Genomic DNA, 25,503 nt, shown 5'->3' on the forward strand with positions numbered 1-25,503 from the left:
CTCCCAGACCTGGACTAAAGCATCTGCCAACTCCTGGACAGTCTGTGGTGCAACGTGGCGTTGGTGGATGGAGCGAGACATGATGTCCCAGATGTGCTCAATTGGATTCAGGTCTGGGGAACGGGCAAGCCAGTCCATAGCATCAATGCCTTCCTCTTGCAGGAACTGCTGACACACTCCAGACACATGAGGTCTAGCATTGTCTTGCATTAGGAGGAACCCAGGGCCAACCACACCAGCATATGGTCTCACAAGGGGTCTGAGGATCTCATCTCGGTACCTAATGGCGAGCACATGGAGGGCTGTGCGGCCCCCCAAAGAAATGCCACCCCACACCATGACTGACCCACTGCCAAACCGGTCATGCTGGAGGATGTTGCAGGCAGCAGAACGTTCTCCACGGCGTCTCCAGACTCTGTCACGTCTGTCACATGTGCTCAGTGTGAACCTGCTTTCATCTGTGAAGAGCACAGGGCGCCAGTGGCAAATTTGCCAATCTTGGTGTTCTCTGGCAAATGCCAAACGTCCTGCACGGTGTTGGGCTGTAAGCACAACCCCCACCTGTGGACGTCGGGCCCTCATACCACCTTCATGGAGTCTGTTTCTGACCGTTTGAGCAGACACATGCACATTTGTGGCCTGCTGGAGGTCATTTTGCAGGGCTCTGGCAGTGCTCCTCCTGCTCCTCCTTGCACAAAGTCGGAGGTAGCGGTCCTGCTGCTGGGTTGTTGCCCTCCTACGGCCTCCTCCACGTCTCCTGATGTACTGGCCTGTCTCCTGGTAGCGCCTCCATGCTCTGGACACTACGCTGACAGACACAGCAAACCTTCTTGCCACAGCTCGCATTGATGTGCCATCCTGGATGAGCTGCACTACTTGAGCCACTTGTGTGGGTTGTAGACTCCGTCTCATGCTACCACTAGAGTGAAAGCAGCGCCAGCATTCAAAAGTGACCAAAACATCAGCGAAGAAGCATAGGAACTGAGAAGTGGTCTGTGGTCCCCACCTGCAGAACCACTCCTTTATTGGGGGTGTCTTGCTAATTGCCTATAATTTCCACCTGCACAACAGCATGTGAAATTTATTGTCAATCAGTGTTGCTTCCTAAGTGGACAGTTTGATTTCACAGAAGTGTGATTGACTTGGAGTTACATTGTGTTGTTTAAGTGTTCCCTTTATTTTTTTGAGCAGTATATTTGCTTGAAAATCTATGGCAAGACCTGAAAATGGTTGTCTATTAATGATCAACAACCCTTTTGACAGAGCTTGAAGAATTTTGAAAATAATAAATGGGAAAATGTTGCACAATTCACGCGTGGAAAGCGCCTAGAAACTTACCCAGAATGGCAGCGATTACAGCAGAGTCTAAGGTGTTTCTCCAAAGTATTGACTCAAGGGTGTGAATACTTATGTAAATATACATTTGTTTTTTATTTTAAATAAATGTGCTAAAATTTCTAAAAATATGTTTTCACTTTGTCATTATGGGGTGTGAAGATGGGTGAGAAAAAAACATTTAATCCATTTTGAATTCAGGCTGTAATACAACAAAATGTGGAATAAGGGGTATGAATACTTTCTGAAGGCACTGACCTTACAGTAGGTGTTGGGCAAAAAACATATGAAGGAACTAAAGACAAAAACCTGGCTTCGATTAGAGAGATCCTAAACTTTTCTGTAGGATCTGATAGCTATCAAAGGTCTAAAACTAAAAGGCTCAACAAGCTGTAAAATGGACGTTTTTGGGACTTGAGAGCCTTTTACATATATTGTTTTGGCCAGGAAATGAACACTTCACTTGATTCCAAACTCATTTTTTGTATTTTCATATCACTTTGTTGACAAAACATGTCCTTTTTAATTCTCTCTAACGCCAAATTGTGACGCACTGCCATAGCAAGAGGCTAGAGCCAGTTTCACAGTCAAAACATGATGATGAAAGGTCCAAACTATGTTATGATAGAGCTTAATCCTACTTGACTAATTATTTACCAGAAAGCAACTTATTTAAGAAACAAATCCATTGGAGAAATACACCTGTCTCATGTTCAGGAAGTGACTGACCCTGTATCACCCCCTACATCACTGCCCTCTTCCAGCACCTTCACATGAGTAAGACCACTGCCATTTCCAGGCCAGACTGAATCTTAGCACAAATACCACCTTATTTCACAGTCCCAGAGAAACTCCCTACCTTGTACAGTATACGCTACTAAAGGCACTGACTGACAAGTCATTTGACAGAAACCTAACAGTTACATAGCAACAAGATAGGCTGGAGACAAGCTAAATAGGGCAGTAGAGAAGTACGAGATTTTTTCAGATGGAAACGTGCCATATCGGGTATCTAGGATAATGAAGTGATGTCAACATATGAGATATTCACTTTGAATGACCATGTGATTTGACCAGGAACAAAATGTACGCTCTCGTTATTATAGCCTATTGTAGAACTAGGACCCAGAGATTTTCCTGGTCAGGTCACATATTTGGTGTGCCCCAAGGCTGCATCCTGGTGCCTCTAACCTTCTCCTCGGTCGCTCAGGTCTCCATCGTCAGGAGTATGAGCTTCTTTATGGGAACGTTTCTTCAGGATCTTCCTCAGGAACCCTGAGGATCTACAGCACACACAAACACTCAACACACTCATACAGTAGGAGTCAATTGATGTGTATTATTGATGTGTTATTGATGTATATTATGGTTTTTAATGGGTTTGACTGTAAATAGGCACAGGTGAGTAATGTATCCAATCCTACTAATATGAACAACATAATTACAAGAGTACCTGTTGTTCGGACTTGACACAGAAATACAATCTGCCATTTGATCACATCTGCCACCATGCAGGAGAATTGGATAAAACATGCTTTGTTTTAGTGATCAGAAGTGCGAGATGTGAATGTTGAATCTTTGTGAATGTCAAGGGGCAGAGGGTTTTTCTACGTAAGCCTACAGTAATAAATGTTCACATCTGTCCAGTCCAGCATCACATATTTTCAGGGTTTATAGAGCGACTCTGCTCAATGAGTGCCATGGTAACAATCTTTAAACAAAATCAAAATAAAGGCTAATATTTTGATCATCCAGCCTGATAAAAACGTTGGAACAGTAAGGCACAGCACATCCCAAAAAGTGGGGAACAAGTCAATCCGTTCAGAGTAAATTAAGTTAAGGAATTTCCGGAATCTATCCCCTCCAATAACAAACTGCCTCTATAGCTATATATGGGAAACTCTAGCTTGTGCAACGTGCCATATGAAGGAGCTAGACAGTTTGATTACACAAGGAATAGTGTTTTCCCATGTGCTATCTGCCTCAGACCTCCGGGGTGGATGAGATCGTCTAGTGAAGGGTTTTCCTCCACAGTTACATCAGTCTCTGTACATTAACATCACACTCAACCATCTTCCTAGGTTCCTGTCTTTCTAGCCACCGTGCTTCTATATCTGCATTGCTTGCTGTTTGGGGTTTTAGGCCAAGTTACTGTATAAGCACTTTGAGACAACTGCTGATGTAAAAAGGGCTTTATAAATACATTTGATTGATCATTGGGATTATCTGGAAGAGATTCTTAGGACATCATAGTATGCATTTTAACATCCAAAACCCAAGGCATCAAATCATAATATTGGCCAACTAAGGTTCTATACCGCTAGTTCCAAAACCTTTTTATGCCGTGATCTACCAAAAGCTTTTGGAATGCTCTTATGACTCATCTAAAAACAAAGCCAATATGTTTAGGTCCAACCCAGTCTCTTTCACAACCCAAAACAAATCAGCCGTTAATCAGCCGGGACTGCTCTGTCCCCCATCCTGCTGTAAAATATCTAACAGTTTCCCTGAAGCAGTGTACCTCTCTGGGGTGGGCGGTGGAGTTTGGACAGTGTCCTGGTGGCCTGAGGTGTCATGGGTCCTCCTCTTCATGCTGCTCTTTGACCAATCCTCTACAGCAGACTGGAGCTGCAGGGACAAACAATAAGATCAATGTGAAGATTCAAACTATACTGTACAATTCCCATCATGTTGAGCAGATGATTGAAAACACAGTTTGAGGAGATGATGCCTTGGTAAAACTTGATAGTTTCATTTGCGATAGGAAAAAGAGATGACATTTCCAGCAATCAAGAATGACCCCAACCCAATATTTTTTTTATTTTACCTTTATTTTACTAGACAAGTCAGTTAAGAACAAATTCTTATTTTCAATGACGGCCTAGGAAAAGTGGGTTAACTGCCTTGTTCAGGGGCAGAACGACAGATTGTCAGCGCAGGGATTCGATCTTGCATCCTTTCGGTTACTAGTCCAACGCTCTAACCACTAGGCTACCTGCAGCCCCTATATCAACCAATAGACTTCCTTGAGAACCAAACCAACTTCCAATAGACTTCCATGAGAACCCAACCTACCCAACTTCCAATAGACCTCCATGAGAACCCAACCTACCCAACTTCCAATAGACCTCCATGAGAACCCAACCTACCCAACTTCCAATAGACCTCCATGAGAACCCAACCTACCCAACTTCCAATAGACCTCCATGAGAACCCAACCTACCCAACTTCCAATAGACCTCCATGAGAACCCAACCTACCCAACTTCCATCAACACCCAACCTGAGGGACAATCACCTTCAAAGTTCACCACTACTCATTATCCATTGCACAAATTAAGGAAGAGGTTCATATCATTTTATCACCTGAAAAATACACCCATGTTCATTCCCAGCAGCACATTGTTGTTGTTGGTGGATTAAGAGGAAAACTGGTTAATTATTGAGTCAAATCCTCAAAATAACCTGTGACCACTTGTTATTTAAATAGCAAATGAATCATTCAATTGGAAAATGAGAGTGGTTGTGTGTTAGGAAAGTTATCGACCAAAAACACTGCCGAATGCAGATGCAAGTCTATAGGCACACAATTACAGTAAGAGCCTTGTAAAATGGTAGCCAAGTTACTACAAATTTTTTTTGCTGCCATGGGCATGACATTAAATGTTTTATACAATTTTGATAAAATAATAGTCCTGTGTGAAAAAAACCCATGAAGACACAAATGCCAAGGACCACCTCTGATAAAACCCCCAAATCATGACAGTTGACCAGAAAGGGTTTCATTGTGGGGGTTGATCAACCATGGAGTGTATACACTCCCAAGCCTATTGATGATGCTCATTACATCTAAAGAAGTGTATGATGAGGTTAAATACTAGGGCAAAAAAGGCCCGAAACTGGAGTCCAGAGATTAAGAGCCAAAGGTGTGCTAGGATGCACCAGATTGGCTCTAACTGGCAGGGTTCCGTTTCTCTGTGGTGGCAAGCTCTGCTCTGGCTTTGTGATTATACCTTATCCATGGACTTTGTCCCTTGTGGGCCCAAGCAGGCCCTTGCGCTCAAAGGGAAGCAGGTCCAATACGTCCCATCCTCCATTTCTTAACTTTTCTTAAAAGGCGATGTCTATGAGCTAGTCAACGTTTGTGTTTGGAATGTTTATGGTAACGTGTTCTGACCTATTAGAGCCAGAGAAGTACAATGACAGTAAGCTTTCATTCAAATGTCATGAATGAAGAATGTGATATGCTAGCCTTATCCTGTTCAGATCTGATGTGCTGCCTTCGTATTTGATGAAAATAACTATTCATAAGAAAGGGCAAGGCACACAATGATGCTGGGACATATGCAGTGCTTACTTTTTTGCTCTTTACTTTAAATCGCTGTTTGATCTGGGATTGGAATTCAGCATTTTTACTGGTGTCTTGGTTTTGTCTTCGCCCAACGTTTTTCGTTCAGCTTTTCGCTTCGGATGTTTTTATCTGCTCCACCACGCACCTGTCCGGTAAGGTCGAGCGCCTCCTCTTCTACTCAGCCTCCCGACAAAGCATCCCCCAAGCGGGTGTGACACCTACTCCCATTGCCTGCTGCTTGGATCCCACCCGGCGATCTGCTCCCCATCTCCCCTGGCCCGTCTCCACCTGTCTGGTACAGGTAACCCTGCCAAACTCACCCCTCTCTCCCAAGCTTTCGCTTGCCTTCAGCGCACACACAGATTTTGGACTGCTCTGAATTTTATGTAGGCCAATTCATTTGTGAATCTTATTCTGTGAGCTTTACTCAGAAGCGCTTTAAAATAAATTAATAAATAGTAGGCCAATATTAATTATCTCAGTCTTTTATAGCCTACTGGGCTCAAAGAGTTACTCTCTCACCTTATTTTGTTGGGGCGAGTGACTCTTTGAACTTACAATGGCTGGCTCCAAGCCGTTTTACTTTTTTGTTGTGCTTTGCGCTATTTGCTCAATGACTCCTGCTCACTTTGTTGACTATGAGTTTGCTCATTTACCCGACTGTGAAGACAGACAAAGTTTGTTCCTGCACTTGTGACTCTGTCTCTCAGCCTCCCATACTACTCTAACCCTCTCCCTCCAGCTTGTATTCATGCTACCTGATGAAACTGCAGTACAATATGATCTTGTTGCCATCTGATGCAAATTATAGTCATTAAAAAAAAATCAACAATGCAGAGCTCTCCCTGTCCTCTGCCGTGCCCCGATTGTATTACTTCTGATGATATATTGTGCTCTGATGATTTCTGCTTCACTGATTTCTGCTCTTGTAAAAGCCTGTTTTTTTTTTTGCATGTTAACACCACTAGTTTAATACCTAAACTTGATAAATTGAAAGTGTAGGTTCACAGTTCCAATCCAGATGTGTTGGTCATAACTGAGACATGGTTAAGAAAGAGTGTTCTGAACACTGATGTTAACCTTCCTGGTTATAACCTTTTTCTGAAGACAGATCTTCCAAAGGTGGTGGAGTGGCAATCTTTACCAAGGAACACCTTCAGTTCTCTGTTGTCTCCACCAACTCTGTCACCAAACAATTTGATTTGCTCCCTAAATCTTTCAGATTATTACCAACCCACAATGTAGGAGTCCAAACACACAGAAAAGGCTACTCTCCTTGATGTTATCCTCACAAATAATCCTGATAGGTATCAGTCTGGTGTTTTCTGTAATGACCTTAGTGATCACTGCTTTACAGCCTGTGTTCGTAATGGCTGCTCAGTTAAACAACCTGTCCTGATTTGTCAGACGCTTGCTGAAAAACTTTAATGAGAAAGCCTTCCTTCATGACCTGGCCTCTGTAAAGGGGTATAGAATCAGCTTGATCCCCTCTATTGAAGATACTAGGACATTATTTTTTAAATATATTAACAGTGGTATTGTTAACAAGCATGCACACAGAAAATGAGAATTAAAAACAGGTTCAGCCCCTGGTTTGACCGTGATCTGGCAGACTTACTCCTTCTCAAAAAAAAACATTTGGCGAAAAGCTCGGCACACAAATACTCAGGCTGACTGGCTGTAGTTCAGGCAAATTAGAAATAAGTGCACGCAGGCTATCCGGAAGGCCAAAGTTAATTACTTTAAGGAGCAGGTCTCGCTCTGTGGGTCTAACCTCAAGAAGTTCTGGAAAACGGTGAAAGACCTGGAGAATAAACCCTCCTCGTCACAGCTGCCCATGTCCCTTAAATGCGGACAACATCGGCCATGTTGCGTGCATGAGCATTGCAAAATAAATGCATGCGCGAGCATTGCAAAATAAATGTACACGTTACACAATTTCATTCGCCTCTCCCATCTCCACAGTTTTTTAGGAGAATACACCCATCTGGGTGATTGAAAGATGCACAAGGTCCACACTCCAGTTGGTTGCAGCAATGCACCTTAACGTTGGTTGCCAACCCAACCACCACATAGTTTCTAGTAATTCTAGATTTTAACTAGGTTTACCCTTTTATCTGTGGATACATTTTTGGACTAGAGAACACACAATTTTATGGGACTCAAAATGGGTCGATATTCTACAAAAGATCCAGCTAAAAAAGGACCTTGTACATTTCAGGCAAAATAACAACCCAATGCTTATATCTCAGGAAAACTTAGCTAGCAACAGCAAGCTAGCTAACTAAATGTCCATGAATGTTTCATGTGTGTTTCGACCTGTCCCCAAATTAATATATTTGGTTCAGAGTTCATTTTAATATTTCAACCTCCATGTCCTGATCACATCTGGTGTGGCTGGACATGCGCCCGGTGGCAGATGTAGTCTGCATGTTAAAGGTTGATGATGTGGTTGTTACTGACAAGGAGCATATGGTTGAGCTCTTTAATCACCACTTCATTAAGTCAGGATTCCTATTTGACTAAGCCATGCGTCCTTGCCCATCCAAGACTTCCTCATCTTCTAATGCAACTAACCCTGATGCTCTGTCGTCTTTTCCCCCTGCCCCGCTACACAGCATCTCCCTGCAGGCGGTCACTGAGTCTGAGGCGCTAAAGGAGCTCCATAAACTTGACACCAAAAAACAATCTGGGTTAGATGGTTTAGATCCTTTCTTCTTTAAGGTTGCAGCCCTATCATTGCCAAACCTGTCTATATCTGAGGAGGGTCCCAGTGCTTAGAAGGCAGCCACGATGCGCCCTTTATTTAAATGGGGAGATCAAGCTGATCCTGTTGAAGGCCAATTCCCATTTATCAAAAGTGTTGGAAAAATTTGGCAATAAGCAACTTTCTTGATGTCTATATTTTTCTGTCTGGTATGCAATCTGGTTTCCGCTCAGGTTACGGATATGTCACTGCAACCTTAAAGGGCCTCAATGATGTCCCCATTGCCCTTAATTCTAAGCAATGTTGTGCTGCTATTTTTGACTTGGCCAAAACTTTTGATACGTTAGACCAGGTATTCCCAGGGGTACGCGCAATGCCGTCGGCATGTGTGATTCACATTAAAAAAGTTTTTTCCTACATTTTTTCCCCTTCACATTTTCAAACAGTCCAGTTATATTTTCCAACGGGGCTATACATTTGGGTGAGGTTTTTTTCTTGCCTGAGTAGCTTCGTTTCACTGCCAAAAATATAATTAAACCATCTAGTGTTCAGCGAAATAACAACACAATATCAAATATTGTAGCCTAGTCAAATATCGAACATCCAATCACATTAACCGTTACTCTCTCGCAGGAATTCCACTAAGGGTCCGTATGTAGCCAAACGTAGCTGCTGCTCATGTTGGCATCTGTACTGATGGCGCAAAAGCCATGACAGGGAGACATAGTGGAGTGGTAACGCGCATGCAAGCAGTTGCTCCCGACGCCACTTGGGTACACTGCAGCATCCACTGAGAGGCTCTTGCTGCCAAGGGAATGCCTGACAGCTTGAATTTTGTTTGGGACACGACAGTGAAAATAGTTAACTTTGTTAAAGCAAGGACCCTGAACACTCATGTATTTTCTGCATTATGCAATGATATGGACAGCAACCATGTAACGCTTTTACATCATACAGAAGTGCGCTGGTTATCAAGGGGCAAAGTATTGACACATTTTTTTTTTTAATTGAGAGACGAGCTTAAAGTTTTCTTTACTGACCATAATTTTCACTTGTCTGACCGCTTGCATGATGACGAGTTTCTCACACAACTGGCCTATCAGGGTGATGTTTTTTCTCGCATGAATGATATGAATCTAGGATTACAGGGACTCTCCGCAACTATATTCAATGTGTGGGACCAAATTGAGGCTATGATTAAGACGTTCGAGCTCTTCCCTGTCATTGTATGATTTTTTTATGTGCAAATGAACTCAAGCTTACGGACAATGTCAAATATGACATAGCAAAGCACCGGAGTGAGTCGGGTGCACAATTACCCAGACGAAGGTACTGTCCCAAAACGGATGACACAAACAACTGTATTCGTTATCCTTTCATGCCCTGCCTCCAGTCCATTTTACCGATATCTTAACAAGAGAGCCTCATCAAAATTGCAACGAGCGGTTCTGTGAAAATATTATTTAAATCAGAAGCCACTGACAGATTTCTGGATTGGACTGCGCTCAGAGTATCCAACCTTGGCAAATCATGCTGTTAAGACACTGATGCCCTTTGCAACCAAAAACTGAAAACGAAATATAGGCACTGACTGTGTGTGGAAAATGATTTAAGACAGACTCTCTCTCCAATACAACCCAACATTGCAGAGTTATGTGCATCCTTTCAAGCACACCCTTCTAATTAACCTGTGGTGAGTTATTCACAATTTTCAATGAACAAAGATGGCTAAATAAAGAGCAAAATTATTGATTATTATTATTTGTGCCCTGGTACTAGAAGAGCTCTTTGTCACTTCCCATGAGCCAGGTTCTGAGAAACTCACTCATTCTTATGTTTAATACATTTATCGTATAGTGTGTGTGTGGCAGGCTTACAATGATGGCAAAAAACATTTGAGTGTGCGTTGACCTTGGTGCTAGAGGGGGTACGCAGCTGGAGGTTGAATGTTTGAAGGGGTATGGGACTATAAAAAGTTTGGGAACCACTGCGTTAGACCGTTCGACTCTTGTGAGTTGGTATTGGTGTCTCTGAGGGGTCTTTGGCCTGGTTTGCTAACTACCTCAAAGAGTGCAATGTGTAAAGTCAGAACATCTGCTGTCTCAGCCACTGCCTGTCACCAAGGGAGTACCCCAAGGCTCGATCCTAGGCTCCGCGATCTTCTCAATTTACATCAACATAGCTCAGGCAGTAGGAAGTGCTCTTAACCATTTATATGCCGATTATAGTCTTATACCTCAGCTGGCCCCTCCCCGGATTTTGTGTTAAACTCTGTACAACACAGCTTTCTTAGTGTCCAACCAGATTTCTCTGCCCTTAACCTTGTTCTGAACACCTCCAAAACAAAAAGGTAATGTGGTTCGGTTTGATTACTACCGCTGAGGGTTTAGAGCAGGAGTGGGCAATTCCAGGCCTCGAGGGCCTGATTGGTGTCACCGTTTTGCCCCAGCCAACACCTGAGTCCAATAATCACCTAATCATGATCTTCAGTTTAGAATGCAATTTGATTAATCAGCTGTGTTTGCTAGGGATGGAGAAAAAGTGTGACACCAATCAGGCCCCCGAGAACTGGAGTTGCCCACCCCTGGTTTAGAGTTTGAGGTAGTCACCTCATACAAGTACTTTGGAGTATGGCTAGACGGTACACTGTCCTTCTCTGAGCACATATCCAAGCTGCAGGCTAAGGTTAAATCTAGACTTGGTTTCCTCTATCGTAATCGCTCCTCTTTCACACCAGCTGCCAAACTAACCCTAATTCAGATGACCATCCTACCCATGCTAAATTACGGAGACATAATTTATAGAGCAGCAGTTAAGGTTGCTCTCGAGCGGCTAGGTGTTCGGCCATCAGATTTGCCACCAATGCTCCTTATAGGATACATCACTGCACTCTACACTCATCTGTAAACTGGCCATCTCTGTATACCCGGCACAAGACCCACTGGTTGATGCTTATTTATAAAACCCTCTTCACTCCCCCATATCTGAGATACCTACTGCAACCCTCATCCTCCACATACACTGAACAAAAATATAAACAACATGTAAAGTGTTGGTCCCATGTTTCACGAGATGAAATGAAAGATCCCTGAAATGTTCCATACGCACAAAAAGCTTATTTCTCCCACAAATTTGTTTACATCCCTGTTAGTGAGCATTTCTCCTTTGTCAAGATAATCCATCCACCTGACAGGTGTGGCATATCAACAAGCTAATTAAACAGCATGATCATTACACAGGTGCACCTTGTGCTGGGGACAATAAAAGGACTCTAAAATGTGCAGTTTTGTTACAACACAATCCCATAGATGTCTCAAGTTTTGAGGGAGCGTGCAACTGGCATGCTGACTGCAGGAATGTCATCCTGAGCTGTTGCCAGAGAACTGAAAGTTAATTTCTCTACTATAAGCTGCCTCCAACGTCGTTTTAGAGGATTTGGCAGTACATCCAACCGGCCTCATAACCACAGATCACGCGTAACCATGCCAACCCAGGACCTCCACATCCTCAAAGACCAGCCACCTGGACAGCCGATGAAACTGTGGGTTTGCACAAGTGAAGAACTTCTGCACAAACAGTCAAACCATCTCAGGTAAGCTCATCTGCGTGCTCGTCGTCTTCACCAGGGTCTTGAGCTTACTGTGTCGGTGTCGTAACCGTCTTTAGTGGCTAAATGCTGAACTTCGATGGCCACTGGGCAGATGGCACACAGTGTGTATGGCATTGCGTGTGAGAGCAGTTTGCTGATTTCAACGTTGTGAACAGAGTGCCCCATGGTGGCGGTGGGATTATGGGAAGGGCAGGCATAAGCTACAAACAACGAAGACAACTGCATTTTATCGATGGCAATTTGACTGCACAGAGATACCGTGATGAGATCCTGAGGCCCATTGTTGTGCCATTCATCCGCCGCCATCACCTCATGTTTCAGCATGATAATGCACACCCCCTGGAAGCTGAAAATGTCCCAGTTCTTCCATGGCCTGCATACTTACCAGACATGTCACCCATTAAGCATGTTTGATGCTCTGGATCAGGATGTACGACAGTGTGTTTCAGTTCCAGCCAATATCCAGCAACTTTGCACAGACACTAAAGAGTGGGACAACATACCACAGGTCCACAGCCTGATCAACTCTATGTGAAGGAGATATGTTATGCTGCACGAAGCAAATGGTGGTCACACCAGATACTGACTGGTTTTCTGATCTACGCCCCTACCAACCGATACATATCTGTATTCCCAGTCAAGTGAAACCCATAGCATTTATTTCAATTGACTGATTTCATTACATGTACTGCAACTCATTAAAAACATTAATTGTTGCATGTTGCGTTTATATATTTTTTTTCAGTGTGCACACATCCCGGGGTCGCTCCTCTTTTCAGTGCGCTGCAGCTAGCGAATGGAAAGAGCTGCAAAAAAAACACTCAAACTGGACAGTTTTATCGCCCTCTCTACATTCAAAGACTCAATCATGGAAACTCTTACTGACACTTGTGGCTGCTTCGGGTGATGTATTGTTGTCTAGTTTTTTGCCCTTCGTGCTGTTATCTGTGCCTAACAATATTTGTACTGTGTTTGTGCTGCTACCATTTTGTTGTCATGCTGTGTTATGTGTTGCTGCTGACATGTTGTGGTGTCTCTTGTCGATGTGTTTTACTTTGCCCCCATAGGAGGCCTTTTGCCTCTTGGTAGGCCGTCATTGTAAATAAGAATTTGTTCTTAATTGACTTGCCTAGTTAAATAAAAGCTAAATTAAAAAATATGAAAACTTTAAAAGAAATGGTGGTTATAATAGTATAGCAATGTTACCTCTCTGTTGGAAGTGGCACCAGAATTGTCCGAGCCAGGGGACACCACATCAAGAGAGTTTCCACCACTCCTGGAAATAAAGGGAGACAGAGATGTAAAATTCATAATCATAACTGGGGCAATCCTCAGTCTTTTCTCATGTTGCAGAGACAATGATATCCTAAAGCAAGTATAACTCATTAATATTACTGTAGATATCACAAGGATATGGAATGTCGTACGGTGAATGTTTTTTCCTCCTGTCCTTGCTGTGGTAGTCAGGAGGACTGGTGCCCTCTGGTTGTCGTCCATCAGTCTTCTTCCCCTTCCATTTCTCTGCCTTCTCCTTCATGGTGCCCTGTTGGCTGTAGCGAACCAGATTGCCTGGACCCAGGACCTCATTATGGCCGTTCCTGTCATCCATTGGTTCGGGGGGGTTCAGGCGTAAGGTGATGGGGCGTACAGGTGCAGGGGTGTGGGAAGTGGCTTTGGCCTCTTTCTTCCAGGCTACAAAGGTGTACTGGTCCAGTTCCTTGCTGTCCGCCCGCTCGGCCCGCTCTTTTGGCTTGACCTCGGCTCGGCTGGCTGCCTCCTGACCTTTGATCTTAGGGACAGGCTCCTCCTTGGTGGCTGCCAAGGCAACCCGCTCACTCTCTCGCTGGCTGTGCTCCAGGCCCCGCTGGCGCCGCTGCTCTCTCTTCTCCTGGCTCCTGGAGACCTGCGACCTGTGTGCCTCCGCAGCAGCCTGAGCCCCATTGTCTTTTTCTGGTGACTGGGGGGCAGCTTCCTCCTTGGTCCCCTCCTCCTCCTCAGGCTCCTTGGAGTGGGCTTCCTCCAGTTCCTCCACAGCCTGGCTCTCCTCCTCCAGCTGGGGCCCAGCCTCAGCCTGTGTACCGTTGCCCTCATCAGGCTGGAAAACTGTAGAAGCATCCCTCATTTCCACCTCCTCCAGAGGTGAAGTAGCTGCAGCCTCTACATCTTCTGCCTCCTCCCTCTGCTTCTCCTTGTCAGGGACTTTATCCTCATGTTGGCTCTCATCTAGAGTTCTTTCAGCTGCCACCTGTGCCTCTGGTTCCTCCTGTGTCTCAGGTTCCTTGTTGACTCTTTCTGCCTGCCTCAGCCTTGCCTCCTCCCTCGCGCTCCATTCTGCTGCCTCCTCTTCTGCCTCTTTCTTTCTCCTAAATGCTTCTTCCTCTGCTTCCATTTCCAGTCGGGCTGCCTCCTCTTCTGCCTCTTTCGCTAGCCTGGCTGCCTCTCTCGCTAGCCTGGCTGCCTCTTCTGCCTCTTCCTCCGCCCTCTTCCTGGCTTCCTCTTCTTTCTTCCTGGCCTCCTCGTCTTCCTCCTCCTTTTTCCTCCTCTCCTCCCGTATTGAATGGCACCTGTTCAACATAATACAGTAGTGGTTCAACATTCATATGACAATGTTAGGCATCTCTGGGAATTTCCAAGCATTTGTATAGCATTTTCTATACAAGGCATAGCTTGTTTCCGAGGTAAGAGATGATGTGAGATGAATATGTTTTTTAAAGGCCCAACACAGTCGCTTTTATCTCAAGTACCTTAGTGTGATTGTTTTCAATTAAAATGGTAAAAAAGAAACAAAAATAGGTTCTTAGCCAAGAACAATTTCTCAAGAAGAATTTTGCTAGGACTGTCTGGGAGAAGTCTGAGTGGAAAACTGAAAACTAGCGGTTATTAGAGGTTTGAAACTCTTTTTGGTCTATTAACTCATTTACAGCCTGGTGATGTCATCAGGCAGGCCAAAACTTCATCCCACCAAAACAGGCTGAAATTTCAGGTGGTCTTTTCAAACAGCTCTTACACTAAAAGGGCATTACTATAATTCACACAATTTCACAGCATTATTCTAACCACAGTGTGGAAATGTATATTAAAACACAGGACTCCACTGGGCCTTTAAGGTTAGGAAAATGTGCAATGTATAGTGCCACTTTTTAGGATGTCAATATAAATGAATGCAATGTGGTTGGTTGTAATCTTGTCTCTCTTTTAATCATTATATGCTTTATTTGTTTTTACCTCGGAGGAACACTTTGGAAACAAGTGTTTTAATTAAAACTTTTAAGTGCTATCCTCTGGGTCCACATTGTACATTGTTGTATTTTTATTTTTTTATTTCACCTTTATTTAACCAGGTAGGCTAGTTGAGAACAAGTTCTCATTTACAACTGCGACCTGGCCAAGATAAAGCAAAGCAGTTTCACACATACAACACAGAGTTACACATGGAATAAAACAAACATACAGTCAATAATACAGTAGAAAAATAAGTCTATATACAATGTGAGCAAATAAGGTGAGATAAGGGAAGTAAAGGCAAAAAAAAGGCCACGGTGGCGAAGTAAATACAATATAGCAAGTAAAACACTGGAATGGTAGATTTGCAGTGGAAGAAAGTGCAAAGTAGAAATAATAAATAGAAATAATATGTCTTTAACCCAAATAAATTCAATTCAACTAAGTCAGTGTTTACCGGTAACTCAAGGCATTTCACACTTTATAAATACTACACTAAGCAATTAATATATTTCAGTGGTGTGGCCTCGTGCTGTACCTTCTCCGTGCGGAGTGTCCTCTGGCCAGAGCCTGGATCTTCATGATGCTGGTATGCCTGCGGAGGTACTCTGACCTCTGTCTGGAACCCTTCCACACAGCCTGGATCAGCGTGGCCGCTTGACACTGCCGTTCCTTGTGGTGTCTACGCCACGCATGCTGGGAGGGATGAACACGGGCAAGAACAAATTATTACCCTGACAATTTCTTTGTAAGAAATAGATATTGAAAAATACTAGATTTCTAGGCATTTCGTATCAGGAAACATTGCATCTTTGAGCTGACATCTGTACAGGACGGGTTATCACAAGGCTTACCTGGATCATGATGGCAGCTTGTCTCATCTCCAGGAAGTACCTCCTCTCCAGGCGGGCCCTGAACCAGTACTGCAGGAAGATGATCTTACGCATCACGTCCTTGTGCAGCGTGTCCTGCAGCTGCTGACGCTCCAGCTCCTTCAGGTAAACCTGAGGATCGCAAATTAATTCAAGACAATTAAAAGACAATTAAAATGTATTTCTGTGAGGAAATTGTGGAGGTGAGCTTGTCTTACCTTGGTTTTTCCTATCTGGTAAGTGGTGTGGTCGAGCGCCATTCTCTGGAACAGGGCCGAGATGTCCTCTGGCTTGGAGGCTGTAGCATTCTTGGGCAGCAACACTCGGAATTGCTCAATGAATTCCTACAGGTACACATTTATAATAGCTATTTTGTTTTGACAGACATTGCTAAAAAAAAATTTTCCTTCTAACATGCAAGAAATAAAGAATATGTTTCACGGAGGACCGAGTGTCTGCGGGTTTTTGCTCCTCCCTTGTAATTAGTAAGGAACTACCCTCACCTTCTTGTCTAGGGCTTAAATGAAAAGAAAAATCTAAAACCTGCAGACACTCGGCCCTCCGTGGAATGAGTTTGACAACCCTGATATAAAGCAATTATTTTCATTGGTAAACAATGAATGTCAAGTATCAACAACAGATATTGTTTCAGACATTGCTTCTGGCTGTCTGAGTTATTAAAGAGGTGCAGTGTACCTGGAATGTGTACTTGGCTCCATAGCCAGACCTCCGGATGCGAACCGTCTCTAGCATGCCTGTGTAGTGCAGCTGCTGCAGCACCAGGGTCTCGTTCAGACACATCTCCTTCTGCACACACACAGATACACAGAACATCATTAGAGGGACTCATCATAATCATTTATCATCATCATCTTGGTTGTACATAATAGGAAAAAAAGGGGCGTTACCTTCTCAGAGTTGGAGCGAATACAGCGGATGAAGAAGGGTTCTGCTCTGCCCAAAGTCTCCAGCAGTTTAGTCAGAGAGGTCTGTCAATGTAAAAAGGATTTAATATCAATGAGACTAACTTCAATAAAGTCCTGCATCTGCATCGTATGTTAGTGGCTGTCTGGCTGCTGTATTTGATGGTGAGATCAGCTGACCTGGAACTGAGCACTAATGCTGGGAGTCTTCTTCTTCTTGTTGAGGTGATGCAGAGACTTGGCGGTGCGGTCGTGGAGGGTCCGACCCACAATGAACTTCAGGGAGCGAGAGTCCAACAGGCTCTAAGGAATAGCATCAACATCACAGAGTTCTAAACGTCTGCAGACATCACCTCAGTGTCGCTGATAGTCTCGGATGATTAAAATGTTAGATTTTGAAACATTTCTATTAGATAATTTAGTGATCAAGATCTGAGATAATGAAGAAATAGGAATAATTTCAGGTGGTCGGATGTCATATTTACAGGTCATGTGTCAGATTGTATGCATGTAGGAGTGGACGTAGCTGGCGTATGTATGATACTGTAAGTTTACCTTAGGTATGATCTGTTTCTGCTTGGCATTCTTGTTTTTCCTGTGGGAGAGGGAGAGGTTAGTGAGACGGGCTCAGCACAGCGATGTCGCTGAGGAGGTCTAGTGTTGAGCGCGTTGGGAGGTGAGCCGTGTTGTTAGTATGGTGAGTCATTCTCAGTCAGTGAGTTGTGAGGGCTTGCACCTGGAGTATGGGTGGGCTGACGGACGGACAGACACACGGATGGGGGAATCCAGCCAAACAATCAAGACAGCCTGGATGAGACCCATAGGGCTTATAGGAGTAGGATACCTGTTCCTCCAGCTATCTTGTTTTGATCATATCAGCCTTGGATTTATAGTGGAACTGTTACTATGTCCCAACTAAACGATTTCAGCCTTGGGTTTATTACAGTGGTTAATTTGTGCGGTCAACACTGCACACATTTTTCAAGGGAGACTCAACCGAAGGCTTTAGTTTTGTTTCTTCACTGTGTTAAATACTTGCATATGTTATACCCAACAGCCATAGTTCTATATAAGTTAAAACAAGCTATGATTTCCAACAAACTTTTGGGTTCTTTCAGACTTCACATCCTTAAACAGTTTAATCTAGAAGCCAATGCATTCATGTGAGTAATGTTTGTTCATGCAGCAGCTGTGCTATTGAGGCCATCATTGCATCTCCAGCTTTCATCAAGTCCTCTGTATCTCCATTATAGCCCATATGGGCAACAGCCTCGCTGCATTACAACATCAGCCTCATGCTAATCAACATCACATTGGAAGCCAGTCTCTATGGGCTTTGCAGTCCACTATCACGAGCAGGCTAGTGTTGTTTGCAGCCATCTGCAAATAACTAGGATTCATGTTTTCATGAGGTTTGGTCTCAAAACAGCCAAATACCCAGCCTGTGTCTTAAACTGTCTGTCACATGTTGAGCATGAGAGATTAGGAATTATGTCTTCTATCTGAATATATAATTCTGTTTCCCGTTTTGGACTAGGATTTATTTGTTCTTAGTCAAATCAGGTGTGCTAGTGCTGGCCTGGAACAAAGATTTGCAACTAAGGGGATGCCTCAGCCCCCAGGAGGACTGAGGTTGAGCACTGTTAAAGCTGGGTTAGACCACGGTAGGCCAAGCTGGGTTAGACCACGGTAGGCCAAGCTGGGCTGAGCTGAAGGGGCTACAGACTCACTGAAGGAGGTGTCGAGGGAACCGCAGGCGACCCCAGGACTGCAGCAGTTTGCGAGGGTCCTCGCCGTCCAGCTGCAAGTCCTTAATGGAGCTGATTATCTGGGCATGCATGTCCCTGAATCAACCCAGCAAGGGCCACAGTGGGTGAGGAAGATGAGGGTAAGAGACAGTGGGAGGAGACGGGAAGGGGTGTTGGGCATGGGGCATAAGGGGAGGACAGAGGGGGGGAGGGGGTAGAAACACCGCTGTCAGGACACCTCAAAAGATAGAAAACACCCCACCACCAAAGAGCCCGCTTCCCAAGAGAAACACACCAACAGACCAGTTAGAGGTCTGAAGTTGAGATCATGTAAAACTGGTGTTTAATGCTGCTTCAGTTCAGACCACCCAGCCCTGGCTAAAGTAGAGTATAGAAAGACAGAGGTTGTGTTCTCTCACACCATACTCCTGTAAGTAAGTACTGTGAGCATGCATTCCTGAATCAAAGCTTCACTGGTTGATGTATTTTATCCATGCTGGTGTTACACTGCTGAGGACTAGGATTGGTCATTGGACTGGTGTTCTACTGGTGGTGAATAGGGGAGACTGTTGTTGTTAAGAGGGCATATTGGCCATATATCACAAACCCCTGAGTTGCTTTATTGATATTATAAACTGGTTACCAACGTAATTATACCAGTAAAAATGTTTTTTCAAACCTGTGGTATACGGTCTGATATACCACAGCTGTCAGCCAATCAGCATTCAGGGCTCGAACAACGCAGTTTATAATACTCTACTTACATCTGATGAATTAAATCAAAAGGAGGTCAGGCAGGAAAGGCTAGGCCGTAAGTAAAAGGTACCATAGACAAACTAGCCCAGTCCAAGAACAGCCCCTAAAAGCTCTCACCTCTTCAGTGTTTTCAGGTCTGAAGGAACCAGATAGGTGGAAGCATAACGGAGGAACCTCCCCTAAGCTTATCGAAAGCCTAGGTGGATCTATCCCCATATTGGTTACACCTATCAGATCTATAAAAACACATAAGGGGTAGGGCCTAAGGAAGGTGCTAGGGGTGGTGTTTTGCTTACTGCTCAGTTCCTCTCTGAGCATGCTCATATTACGACAGGGGATTTTGGTCCATTTCGAGACTACAATTATGTTATCCTCGAACTTTCTCCAAAGGAAATTGTTTATTACATATCCTCTCTCATCACAACTACGCCAGGACATTATATGTATAGCACTTTCCCTGACCTGATTCATGTACCAAACTTTACTACTACTATGTATTACTGTGCACATGTTCTTAATGCTGTACTATCATATATTAGTGTGCACAGCCTTGCCAGTTTCCTTCCAGTAATGAGTAAATTATCAGAGCATGGCAGCACTAACACCTTCCTGTGTTCTACACTAACCATAATAAACCTGGATGAAGAGGCAGATTACCATGGCCGAGAGAGGGAGAGAAACAGAGAGCGAGAAAGGGGGGGAAATATAGGAGAAAGAGGAGAGAAAGGAGGAAGAGAATAAGAACAAGACGCAGCCTGTCAATGATTAGAAAGGACAATGTTTGCAGTGTTTTCAATGATTCTATTAAGTTTATTTCTCTGGCTGCTTTGCCTTTCCAAACTAAAGAAATATATGCCTATGGCAAACCTTCATGAAGTTACCCCCCGGGTGCACGTTTTGTTTTTTGCCCTAGCACGTCACAGCTGGTTCAAATAACCAACCTATCATCGAGCTTCGATTATTTGAATCAGCTGTGTAGTGCTACGGCAAAAAACAGCTTGTGAAGATGTCTTCGATGGCCTCTAGGCGGCGCTTGTCGGAGTGATCAAAGTAGATAGCATAGAAGCCTGTATGTGGAGGGAAGAGAACAGCACTCGGGGTCACCCAGGGGCAGGGGAAAAAACAGAGGCCAGGATGAGATGAAGGACGATTCATTCCACCGTAGAGATACATATCATTCTATTTCTATGGATTTGACTGAGCTGATGGCACACAAGCCAACTGTTTCATTCAGTTCCATTTACTAGAGGCTTATGGGGAGTTCCATTTGTCTCGCAGTACAGATACACTTCCTGAAGAATCTTGTGATTTTTATGATATTACCGTCTGAGTCTTCTTCATGTCATCCTAGGCGCAGGGACACTGGATAAGTCCACTGAACGGATACCCTGTCATTTGTCATCTTTGAGACAAACAGATTTCTTAAAAGACCTATACAAATACAATTTGATTGATTGACTGATTATCCAATCCTCAACTTGTTCTCCATGAGGAACCCCAATCAGGCAAAGTGATTTAAATTATTCTGGGTAATCCTAAATACAATCTTCCATATTTATAGTATAGATTAATTAGACAACTTGGTCTTGGATCAAGTTAGTAGGGTTGTGCTTTTAAAGTGGATTTCTGATGGAAGAATTGGGCTTTAGCTCCACATGTGCACTGGTAGATTGTAACCACTGTGAATTCCTGCCTATCTGCAGTGTGCCTCAGGGGACAGAGAGACCCATCTGCCAATCACATGACATCACACCCAAAACAACAGTGGAGGAGAGGAAGGCCTGTTTCCCAACCCTCCCATAATGTCTCAAGATCCACACTAACATACTATCTTGTATGCATGGCTAGGGCCAGGAAAATATGCATGGCCAATGTATCACTTCTTAAGTGGGATGGAAGTGTGGATATTGGGACAAATGTAGTTTACCTTCTTCCCTGTGTGTCCCTCAGTCAGAGATCTGTGTGGTGGATCTGGGTCTTACCTGTACATTCTCTCTACAGGCGTGTTGGACCTCTGCAGCTCCCCCAAAGGAGTCCTGGAAGTAGGGCGCTGCACACCTGTTGAACAAACAGACAAGCACCCACACACAGACAGGAACACAGACAAACATAACATGAGATTAGATGCCTAAAGGCTCTACGAGGACAGAAGCCTGGTCCCCATGACTACTGCTTGTCAAATAAATAAAAATAATAATCCAGTTGAGTTCTTTCAGAGGCCAACTCCCTGTTTAGTATTTCCTTGATTTAATTTAACGAGACACTTTTCTCATCTAGTCAACACAACAAATAGTCTGGCAGACTGAGGCTTAAGGGAGAATTTTTTTTTAAATTTAAGGCTACCGTTTCTCCCCAAACAATGAGCACCTAATTTCTAAGTAGCAGAAAGCTGTATCAATGCTCTGCCAGCTATACACTGTGCCAGTTGTGTACTATGTCTGTATATAATATCTAGTCATCTTCCCACTTTTCTACAGTGCAAGGTGTATATGTTCTACCTGCGTTCTTGGCAGCCCAGCAGCGTCCAGCCTCGTTGAAGGCAGCCATGCCTCTGATGGTGGCTCGCAGGATGCCCCAGCGGAACATGGCCACCGGGTCCATCCCAATCAGCTGACGCACATAGGCCCGGTCACTGCTCCGCAGCAGAGCCACGATATCTGGACGCATGTGGTCCGTGTTCTTCTCCCGGAAGTCCTGCCAAGAAGAGTCAGGAGTGGGTTCGCATGCCGAGGCCGTTTTAGAGACTCACCACTAAGACGCTGTTTGTAATCAGTCTGACACAGGAGGGGGCTCCCGAGTGGTGCAGCGGTCTAAGGCACTGCATCTCAGTGCAAGAGGCGTCACTACAGTCCCTGGTTCAATTCCAGGCTGTATCACATCCGGCCGCAATTGGCCCACCGTCATCCGGGTTTGGCCGGGGTAAGCCGTCATTGTAAATAAGACTTTGTTCTTAACTGACTTGCCTAGTTAAATAAAATACAAATTAATAGTGGAAGCTTTGTCATGAATGAGTAATAACGTTCTGAACAATAATAATAATAATGCTGTCAATAACAATGAAGAGCTACACAAATACAAGAAACCTCCCTCAACCCCCTAGACATTACAGTTGAAGTCAGAAGTTAAAATTCACTTAGGTTGGAGTCATTAAAACTCGTTTTTCAACCACTCCACAAATTTCTTGTTAACAAACTATAGTTTTGGCAAGTGGGCTAGGACATCTACTTTGTGCATGACAAGTAATTTCTCCAACAATTGTTTACAGACAGATTATTTCACTTATAATTCACTGTATCACAAATCCAGTGGGTCAGAAGTTTACATACACTAAGTTGACTGTGCCTTTAAACAGCTTGGAAAATTACATAAAATTATGTCATGCTTTAGAAGCTTCTGATAGGCTAATTGACATAATTTGAGTCAATTGGAGGTGTACCGGTGGATGCATTTCAAGGTCTATCTTCAAACTCAGTGAGAAAATCAAAAGAAATTAGCCAAGATCTCCACAAGTCGGGTTCATCCTTGGGAGCAATTTTCAAACGCCTGAAGGTACCACGTTCATCTGCACAAACAATAGTAGGCAAGTATAAACACCATGCAAATCAATCCCGGAACAACAGCAAAGGACCTTGTGAAGATGCTGGAGGGAAAAGGTACAAAAGTATTTTTATCCACAGTAAAACGAGTCCTATGTCGACATAACCTGAAAGGCCGCTCAGCAAGGAAGAAGCCACTGCTCCAAAACCAAGATTAAAAAAAGCCAGACTACAGTTTGCACCTGCACATGGAGACAAAGATTGTACTTTTTGGAGAAATGTCCTCTGGTCCGATGACACAAAAATAGAACTGTTTGGCCATAATGACCATCGTTATGTTCGGAGGAAAAAGGGGGAGGCTTGCCAGCCGAAGAACACCCTCCCAACAGGGAAGCACGGAGGTGGCAGTATCATGTTGTGGGGGTGCTTTGCTGCAGGAGGGACTGGTGCACTTCACAAAATAGATGGCTTCATGAGGAAGGAAAATTATGTGCACATATTGAAGCAACATCTCAAGACATCAGTCAGGAAGTTAAAGCTTGGTCGCAAATGGGTCTTCCAAATAGACAATGACCTCAAGCATACTTCCAAAGTTGTGGCAAAATGGCTTAAGGACAATAAAGTCAAGGTATTGGAGGGGCCATCAGAAAGCCCTGACCTCAATCCTATAGAAAATGTGTTGGCAGAACTGAAAAAGCGTGTGCGAGCAAAGAGGCCTACAAACTTGACTCCGTTACACCAGCTTTGTCAGGAGAAATGGGCCAAAATTCACCCAACTTATTGTGAGAAGCTTGTGGAAGGCTACCCGAAACGTTTGACCCAAGTTAAACAATTTAAAGGCAATGCTACCAAATACTAATTGAGTTCTGACCCACTCGGGAATGTGACGAAATAAATAAAAGCTGAAATAAATAATTCCCTCTACTATTATTCTGACATTTCACATTCTTAAAATAAAGTGGTGATCCTAACTGACCTAAGACAGGGAATGTTTACTAGGATTAAATGTCAGGAATTGTGAAAAACTGAGTTTAAATGTATTTGGCTAAGGTGTATGTAAACTTCCGACTTCAACTGTACATGATAGTAAACAGGGAGCCTGTGACTGTGTTTGGGGGTGGATGTTCATTTATCCCTACCTTGATCTGGTACTTGACCTTCCCAGCGAAGTGTTGGATGACAAAGGCAGGCTCCATGACAGGCGTGGGCACAAAGTACTTCTTCCCCTGGTGCTGCTGCTTGAACTTGGCCAGCAGGGTCTCGTCAGTGGCACGGGGGAAACTAGAGAGCGAGAGGATGAGGAGAGAGAAAGTGAGTGAAAGGGGGAAAGAGAATAAAGTGATAGATTCCCCACATTAACCTGCATCTCATCTTATATGTAAATATACTGTCAATCATAGCAAATTAATGAACATTATCTTTAGGTTGCAGTCATTAAAAAAACAAAACAACATATGGAATGTAAGTGCACCATCTCTTTAATGGAATATATATATATTTTAAAGACTAAATCCTTACTTGCTCTCCTCGTCCAGTAGGTACAGGAGTCCAGTGGGCTTCTTGCTGATGAGGTGGATGCAGCCCACGTTGTCTGTGTAGTCTATGTTATGCCAGGTGATGCCCTCCGCCTGGTACTCCTCCTGTAACGGACAAATAACAGGCTTACAGTTAGGGAAGACATAGGATCCATCAGGGCTGTTATACTGTCCTTATGGAGAGGCACCATAGAAATATAATGACATAGAATCTACACTACATGACCAAAAGTATGTGGACAGCTGCTCGTCAAACATCTCATTCCAAAATCAATATGGAGTTGGTCCCCTTTTGCTGCTATAACAGCCTATACTCTTCTAGGAAAGCTTTCCACTAGATGTTGGAACATTGCTGCAGGGACTTGCTTCCATTCAGCCACAACAGCATTAGTGAGGTCAGGCACTGATGTTGGGCGATTAGTCCCGGCACGCAGTCTGCGTTCCAATTCAACCTAAAGGTGTTTGATGGAGTTGAGGTCAGGGCTCTGTGCAGGCCAGTCAAGTTCTTCCACACCGATCTCAACAAAACATTTCTGTATGGACCTTGCTTTGTGCAAGGGGCATTGTCATATGCTGAAACAGGAAAGGGCCTTCCCCAAACAGTTGCCACAAAGTTGTAAGCACATAATCGTCTAGAATGTCATTGTATGTTGTATTGTTAAGATTTCCCTTCATTGGTACTAATGGACCTAGCCGGAACCATGAAAAACAGCCCCAGACCATTATTCCTCCTCGTACCCGTTCTGTGAGCTTGTGTGTCCTACCACTTTGCGGCTGAGCCGTTGTTGCTCCTAGATGTTTCCACTTCACAATAACAGCACTTACAATTGACCGGGGTAGCTGTAGCAGCGCAGAAATTTGACAAACTGACTTGTTGGAAAGGTGGCATCCTATGGCAGTACCACATTG

General features: G+C 43.9%; 1 protein-coding gene across 7 annotated transcripts in view; it reads right to left on the reverse strand.

The window, feature by feature from the left end:
- The window catches only part of LOC115151723 (unconventional myosin-IXb), a 114,007-nt gene that overhangs the window by 24,234 nt on the left and 64,270 nt on the right, over positions 1–25,503 (reverse strand). For 6 of the 7 annotated variants that reach the window (XM_029695893.1, XM_029695892.1, XM_029695899.1 and 3 more), the window contains exons 11-26: positions 24,578–24,699; positions 24,199–24,340; positions 22,022–22,217; positions 21,506–21,581; positions 18,750–18,863; positions 17,575–17,614; positions 17,200–17,322; positions 17,005–17,085; positions 16,793–16,903; positions 16,315–16,440; positions 16,079–16,228; positions 15,763–15,920; positions 13,430–14,566; positions 13,209–13,278; positions 3,857–3,963; positions 2,527–2,618 (exon numbers count right to left, since the gene is read on the reverse strand). In XM_029695893.1, coding sequence (XP_029551753.1) covers positions 2,527–2,618; positions 3,857–3,963; positions 13,209–13,278; positions 13,430–14,566; positions 15,763–15,920; positions 16,079–16,228; positions 16,315–16,440; positions 16,793–16,903; positions 17,005–17,085; positions 17,200–17,322; positions 17,575–17,614; positions 18,750–18,863; positions 21,506–21,581; positions 22,022–22,217; positions 24,199–24,340; positions 24,578–24,699 — 2,845 coding nt within the window. The remainder of the gene's footprint in view (positions 1–2,526; positions 2,619–3,856; positions 3,964–13,208; positions 13,279–13,429; positions 14,567–15,762; positions 15,921–16,078; positions 16,229–16,314; positions 16,441–16,792; positions 16,904–17,004; positions 17,086–17,199; positions 17,323–17,574; positions 17,615–18,749; positions 18,864–21,505; positions 21,582–22,021; positions 22,218–24,198; positions 24,341–24,577; positions 24,700–25,503) is intronic. The other variant, XM_029695894.1, reaches the window with a different exon arrangement.

Source organism: Salmo trutta, chromosome 17 (assembly GCF_901001165.1).
Source record: "Salmo trutta chromosome 17, fSalTru1.1, whole genome shotgun sequence".
NCBI classification, from domain to species: domain Eukaryota; kingdom Metazoa; phylum Chordata; class Actinopteri; order Salmoniformes; family Salmonidae; genus Salmo; species Salmo trutta.